The sequence below is a fragment of the Anomaloglossus baeobatrachus genome, chromosome 3 (genome assembly GCF_048569485.1).
Source record: "Anomaloglossus baeobatrachus isolate aAnoBae1 chromosome 3, aAnoBae1.hap1, whole genome shotgun sequence".
NCBI lineage: Eukaryota > Metazoa > Chordata > Amphibia > Anura > Aromobatidae > Anomaloglossus > Anomaloglossus baeobatrachus.
Genome location: NC_134355.1, coordinates 31,131,744 through 31,139,643, shown reverse-complemented (window position 1 = coordinate 31,139,643; position 7,900 = coordinate 31,131,744). Strand labels below are relative to the sequence as shown.

Sequence of the window (7,900 nt, the reverse complement as noted above, 5' to 3'; positions counted from 1 at the left end):
CATGAGGGAGAGAAAAAGCTGCTGGAATATCAGGGCCCAAATCTCACAGTGATCAGAAAAAAAACAATGCGGTTATTTGGGTAGCCTAGAATAAATTAATATCTTCCTCTTTTTTATTGGCTGCTGAGAATGTGTACAGGTAACCCCACCCCCGAGGAACTGTGTTATTTTAAATTTATACAAGGGAGTGGGGATTTAGCCAAGGCGTTGTGTACAGGGTAGCAAATACCAAATATCTCTGTCTTGGATGGCAACTCATAGGAACACTATAGGGCGTAATTTCTCATTTTTGTTTTTATGCCCTTATGGGTGTGAAATAAATGAAACAGACACCTGATCAAAATTAGTTTTTGCCGGTTTTATAGTCAAAATGACATTTTTACACAGACAACAGGAACACGCCTATATTTTTGTGCAAAAAAATAGTTAAAATAAAACCTCTTATTTTATACATTCTGATATACATATTTAACAAGGTTTATGGCACCATAACCAGATTCAAAGGAAAACAAAAATATATAGAATAATAATTGCTATTTTTTTTATTTTCTATACCTCGGTCTTAGTGCTGGCACTTTTCACCACTTTAAGTGGACCTGTCTCATACACATAGTGATTAGCACCATTTTATAGGCCGGACAAGTGACATCAAACCTCACAAACATTTAATGAACAGATTAAGCCCCGCCCCTGAGGAGCTCTAAAATTTCCTGTAAATTTTTGTGGGTAGAATTATATAAACTCTTATCTTTTTGTAGTCTTTTCTTTTTTTTTTAAAAAGGTAGTTCCATAAAAATTGGGGTAATGTAAGATTTTTGGGTGCCATCCGCTGAACAAAGTATACTTTGAAGACTCTAAAGAATTCTTAATTTTAAAGCCAACAAAATGGCCGTAACTATGAGCAGACTCATTCTTGAAATATTTGTTAAAGTCTTAACAATTCTCTTAACAATTTTCACTACTTTAAGTTGACTTGTCTCATACACATAGTGATTAGCACCATTTTATAGGCCGGACAAGTGACATCACACCTCACAAACATTTAAATTCCCATTTGAGTAGATTAAGCCCCGCCCCCGAGGAGCTCCAAAATTTCCTGTAATTCTTTTGGGGCAGAATTATATAAACTCTATCTTTTTGTAGTTTTTTTTTTAAGAGGCAGATCTATAAAAAATTGGGGAAATTTAGGATTTTTGGATTGCATCCGCTGAACAAAGTATACCTCGAAGACTCTAAAGAATTCTTAATGGTACGAGCCAACAAAACGGCAGCTGCGACTATGTGTAGACTCGTTCTTGAAACATTTGATAAACTCTAACAATTCTCACGCTCAAAAACAAAAATTATTGCACATTAAGCCACTGAGGGCAAGTAATGGTCAAGGTCTTGGTTGACGATACCATATCAACCCGAATACAAAAATATAACATTACACACCCAAAATTAACCCTTTCTGTTCTGGCCATAAAAATATTATTTTTTTTTTTATTATGGCTGATTTTGACTTCAACCCTTTTTTTTTCCCCGTCATCACTATCTTTGGCGCTATCGTTTCGAGTATTTCGTTACATTTTCTTTTACACAATAGGTGAATGCCTGACAACATTGCTTTCCTCAGTCTATGAACCTGCACAGACCATGGACGATCATAGGACTTCTCTTTGCTCAAAAATTTGCCAAAAAAAGTCAACATCCTTCTTTAGATTTTTATTTTTTTTTTAATCTGGTTGATGTTTTTGAAAAATAATTTCTTAGATATTCATAAATTTTTTGCTACACAACAGTCTCCACCCCAATAAGTTTCGGTGTAAGAATCCTTGGTGTTATCCCATTGTTTAAGTCTTCCTCAAACTCCAGTAATTGTCCCATAAAGTTCAGATTGGGAGATATGATTGGTCGCTTTCCTTTGACAAATTTGTAGGCATCGGTCATAGTCATCCGCGTGTGCTTCATTAGGTAGGCAATCACGATGGTGGCAGAGCGAGAGACACCTGCTTGGCAATGGATGAGAAGACCTTTCCCGCATTGGTGAGCTTCCTCTAGAAAATATAATGGAAAAAAGTTTAGAAACTGGACCGACCCTAATCTTTACCCATAAAGATATAAAAAAATACTATAAAATATATCTAATATATAAAGCTGAGTGTATGTATGTGTGAATGCATGTGTGTGTGTGTGTGTGTGTGTGTGTGTGTGTATGTATGTATGTATGTTTATGTACAGTGTGTATGTATAGGTAGGTGTGTGTGTGTGAATTTATGTATGTGTGTGTGTGTGTGTATATGTATATGTGTGTATGTATGTATATGTGTGTATGCATGTATGTGTATGTATGTATATATGTGTATGTATGTATGTGCACCCGCGTGTGTGTGTATGTGTATATAGGTATGTACTGTATGTGTGTGTATGTGTGTGTGTATATAGGTATATGTATGTATGTGTATGTATGTGTGTCCGCTAAAGGAATCAGCACCGTTGTATTTACAATCACAACATTTTGCACAGACGCTTCATGTGACTCAGGAAACGTCATAGACTATGTTTTGAGGGGAAAATTTAACCCCGCAATTTACAGCTATTCACCAAAAAACCTGCTTACATTAAAGTCAATGGAGCTGGGAGCTACAGGTCATTAATAGGAGCTCTGATTGGTTGCTATAGGCAACAAACGACATTCTCAGTATAAGAAACTTATGTGTGAGGCAATATGATTTTGGTTGAGAGAAAAATAGAGAGACAGAGACAGACAGAGCCAGAGAGAGACAGAGAGAAAGAAACAGACAGACGGGGAGAAAAAGAGAGAGAAACAGATAGAGACAGTCAGAAACAGAGACAGACAGAGAGAGACACTGATAGAGATAGAGAGAGAAGCAGAAAGACATACACAGCAATACAGAGAGAGACTGATAGAGAAACAGAGAGACAGACAGACAGGGCAAGACAGACAGAGAGAGAGACAGAGAGAGAGACAGAGACAAACAGATAGACAGAGAGAGACCGAGAAAGAGGCAGAGAGAAATAGACAGGGAGAGAAACAGAGAGATAGAGAGAGAGACAGGGAGACAGAGACAGAGACAGAGAGGCCGAGAAAGAGACAGAGAGAGAGAGAGGCAGAGATAGAGAGACAGACACAGACAGAGAGAGATGGTGAAGATCGCCGCCCAATATGTCACCACATGTCATAAGCTGAGAGGAACTAAAGACCTCCAAATGGACCATCATTCCCCAAATTGTGCCCCCGACACCTCATCCCCACAACTCTAACCCACTCCCCTGTCACACTTCTTTTCTTGCTTTGGTAACACTAATTGTATTTTGGTCCTGCCAATAAAGCATATTTGATTTGAGAGAGGCAGAGAGAGACAGAGAGACGGATAGAGAGAGAGACAGAGACGGATAGAGAGGTAGACAGTGAGACAGACAGAGGCGGATAGAGAGGTAGACAGAGAGACAGACAGAGGCGGATAGAGAGGTAGACAGTGAGACAGAGAGACGGCTAGAGAGGTAAACAAAGACAGAGACAGATAGAGAGAGACAGAGACAGACAGAGAGACAGATAGAGAGGCAGACAGAGACAGACAGAGAGAGAGAGACAGAGAGACAGACGGATAGAGAGGTAGACAGAGAGACAGACAGAGGCGGATAGAGAGGTAGACAGAGAGACAGACAGAGACGGATAGAGAGGTAGACAGAGAGACAGACAGAGACGGATAGAGAGGTAGACAGAGAGACAGACAGAGGCGGATAGAGAGGTAGACAGTGAGACAGAGAGACGGATAGAGAGAGACAGAGACAGACAGAGAGACAGATAGAGAGGCAGACAGAGAGAGAGAGACAGAGAGACAGACGGATAGACAGAGAGACAGAGAGACGGATAGAGAGAAACAGAGACAGACAGAGAGACGGATAGAGAGGTAAACAGAGACAGAGACGGATAGAGACAGAGGCAGACAGAGAGACAGACAGAGAGACTGATAGAGAGGTAGACAGAGAGACAGACAGACGGATAGACAGAGACAGAGAGAAAGAGAGACAAAGAGAGACAGTTATTATTTCAGGCAACACAGGGTACTACAGTTATATATATACTTACACACACACACATACACACACACACACACACATATATACAGTATATATACTGCAACTTCAAATGTGTTTCGGACCAAAGTCTTTTATCATTGTATATATATTTTTTGAAGAATGTTTAAACATTTTTAAATAAAAAAATAATGGGGTTTTTATGAAACCTGGCTGTTGAGATCCTTCTCTCTGTAGATGAAGCTATTTATTGACGAGCATTGCTTTCTATGGATGGGTGAGCTGATTTCATGGACTTTATTTCAAACCCTAAACTTGGGGTTAACAGTATGAATTTGGCCGCCCCATGTCGGTGCCCCTTTGGAGCACTGCACTGAGTAGGCAGGAATACAGTAATTTGGTAATTGATGCAGCTTAATAGACATGATTCCTCTAAACAGCACACCAAGAGGATTGGCATGGTATTGCAGGTAGAACTTATTTAGGTTTTGTTTTACTAATAGGAGCAATTTTGGAGGCTTAGGAGACCTGGTCGGTTCCCTTTAAAAGGGATTTCATTGCAATACCAGACACGGACACATAGGCAGGGGTGGCACTGTTTTTGTAATCTCAAACTTTCACTTTATCCACCAAATAAATTGAGAAATTTACCAATAAATTCAAACGCCTCCTCGAAGTACTGCCTGAGATTTTGCTTGTTGCTGTCCGTTGCTGGTAGTCGCTTGTAGTTGAAGATCCCTTTCTCGTAATGATAGAGGGGCAGATGTGTGGTGACATTGACGATGTACCCGATGTTCATCCGCTGCATCTTCTCCAAGTCTTGGGCATCGTGTTCATTTCCCAGAAAGAGGAAGGGCAGTATGGGGGTGAGTTCTGCGTTCTCGATGTCCGGGGTGCTGGGGACGGACTGAGGTAGTGTTATTGTCACCGCTGACGCGCCGCCTCCGTCCGGACAGTCTTGGAGTTGGAGGGAATTGTCACACAGGTTTTCATGGTTCTGTTTGAAACTGCTGAGGCCACCTGGAAAAAAAAGTGAAAAACTAAGTCTAAGTCACCAATAAATTAAAAATAAATCTAGAACATTTGCCATAAAGCGTAATAATGACCTAGAATTTTTAGATAAGTGGAAAATCATATTTACACATTTTTGAGAGGCGGAGCTTATCTGTTAACAAACACTACATATGTTCCCCTTCAACATATGTCAAAATTAATAAAAACCATACTGTCACGGGCGTGTCACGGTTGACAGATAGTCCTATGGTGTCTGGCTGTAGAAGGTCGCAGCATTCGGCTACACAAACTGCTCCCTGACTGTCTATTCTTCCTCCTGTGGTGTAATTGGTATCCTATGCATCTTCTCTGCTTGGGGTTAATCCCTTTCCTTTTAGAACCCTGCGGATAGCCTCACTTTCCAGCTGTTAATCCGCATTACTACCCCTTGTGTCCTTAAATACCCACATTTCCCCTTGGTGTTTGCTGGTGATAGAGTTATATTTCTATACAGGCTTTGGATGCAAGCAGTCAGCTTGTATTCATCTGAAGAAACATTGTAAGTTGTTGCTGTTCCTCTCCCAGAATCATCCTGGAGATAAGTTCTTCATATACTTTCCCCTGTTTGTGCTCCCTGTGTCTTCTTTAGTACTTACTGGGGTTGACTAAGGGCTCATCCCATCCGTTCCCTACTTATGGCCCAGTTCATGGTCAATCAGGGCCAGGTATTCAGCTCGGCACATAGTTGCGGAACCTATCTTGGGTGGCCAAGGGAGCCAGGGACCAGTGGAAGGTTCGGTCAGGGGTCACCATCTCCCCTTTCCCTAGACACAGGGTTTCCTTTCCCTGTCATCATACGCATGGTACTTCTCCATACCTAGCCTGACACATACATTAGACCCCCTAAATGTATATAGACCCCAGACCAGATCCATAAATAAATAAATACAGATTGCTTGCTAATCCCTACATTAATGGAGATTCTGGACCATCCAACCTACAGACTGACCCTCTAAATATACAGTATATGAGCCCAATACAGACCTTCTAAAAAATAGACTCCAGACCAGACCCCTCCTTGTTTCGAGACCCCAGACCAGACCTCTTTTTAGAGACATAAGATCACCTATCCCTGTATACAGACTAAATTGTCCAAATCCCCTGCTTACAGACCCCCAAACCAATCCCCTGCTTACAGACCCCAAACCAACCCCCTTTTTACAGACCCCAAACCAACCCCCTGCTTACAGACCCCAAACCAACCCCCTGCTTACAGACCCCAAACCAACCCCCTGCTTACAGACCGCAAACCAACCCCCTGCTTACAGACCCCAAACCAACCCCCTGCTTACAGACCCCAAATCAACCCCTGCTTACAGACCCCAAACCAACCCCCTGCTTACAGACCCCAAACCAACCCCCTGCTTACAGACCCCAAACCAACCCCCTGCTTACAGACCCCAAACCAACCCCCTGCTTACAGACCCCAAACCAACCCCCTGCTTACAGACCCCAAACCAACCCCCTGCTTACAAACCCCAAACCAACTCCCTGCTTACAGACCCCAAACCAAGCCCCTGCTTACAGACCCCAAACCAAGCCCCTCCTTACAGACCCCAAACCAACCCCCTGCTTACAGACCCCAAACCAACACCCTGCTCACAGACCCCAAACCAAGCCCCTGCTTACAGACCCCAAACCAAGCCCCTGCTTAGACCCCAAACCAACCCCCTGCTTACAGACCCCCAAACCAACCCTCTGCTTACAGACCCCAAACCAACCCTCTGCTTACAGACCCCAAACCAACTCCTTGCTTACAAACCCCAAACCAACCCCCTGCTTACAGACCCCAAACCACCCCCTGCTTACAGACCCCAAACCAACACCCTGATTACAGACCCCAAACCAACCCCCTGCTTACAGACCCGAAACCAAGCCCCTGCTTACAGACCCCAAACCAACACCCTGCTTACAGACCCCAAACCAACACCCTGCTTACAGACCCCAAACCAACCCCCTGATTACAGACCCCAAACCAACCCCCTGCTTACAGACCCCAAACCAACACCCTGATTACAGACCCCAAACCAACACCCTGATTACAGACCCCAAACCAACTCCCTGCTTACAGACCCCAAACCAAGCCCCTGCTTACAGACCCCAAACCAAGCCCCTCCTTACAGACCCCAAACCAACCCCCTGCTTACAGACCCCAAACCAACACCCTGCTCACAGACCCCAAACCAAGCCCCTGCTTACAGACCCCAAACCAACCCCCTGCTTACAGACCCCCAAACCAACCCTCTGCTTACAGACCCCAAACCAACCCTCTGCTTACAGACCCCAAACCAACTCCTTGCTTACAAACCCCAAACCAACCCCCTGCTTACAGACCCCAAACCACCCCCTGCTTACAGACCCCAAACCAACACCCTGATTACAGACCCCAAACCAACCCCCTGCTTACAGACCCGAAACCAAGCCCCTGCTTACAGACCCCAAACCAACACCCTGCTTACAGACCCCAAACCAACACCCTGCTTACAGACTCCAAACCAACCCTCTGCTTACAGACCACAGTTTACAGGCACCAAACAACCCCCTGCTTACAGACCCCAAACCAACCCCTTACTTACAGACCCCAAACCAACCCCCTGCTTACAGACCCCAAACCAACCCCTGCTTACAGACCCCAAACCAACCCCCTGTTTACAGACCCCAAACCAACTCTCCGCTTACAGACCCCAAACCAATCCCCTGCTTACAGACCCCAAACCAACCCCCTGCTTACAGATCCCAAACCAACCCCCTGCTTACAGATCCCAAACCAACCCCCTGCTTACAGACCCCAAACCAACCCCCT

General features: G+C 44.0%; 1 protein-coding gene across 2 annotated transcripts in view; it reads right to left on the bottom strand.

Annotated features, from left to right (window-relative positions):
- Nucleotides 1–337: 337 nt before the first annotated feature.
- Nucleotides 338–7,900, bottom strand: part of DUSP10 (dual specificity phosphatase 10) — an 82,887-nt gene continuing 75,324 nt past the window's right edge. For both annotated transcript variants that reach the window (XM_075337976.1, XM_075337975.1), the window contains exons 3-4: nucleotides 4,696–5,064; nucleotides 338–2,039 (exon numbers count right to left, since the gene is read on the bottom strand). In XM_075337976.1, the coding sequence (XP_075194091.1) occupies nucleotides 1,774–2,039; nucleotides 4,696–5,064 (635 nt within the window). In that variant the 3' untranslated portion in view covers nucleotides 338–1,773. The remainder of the gene's footprint in view (nucleotides 2,040–4,695; nucleotides 5,065–7,900) is intronic.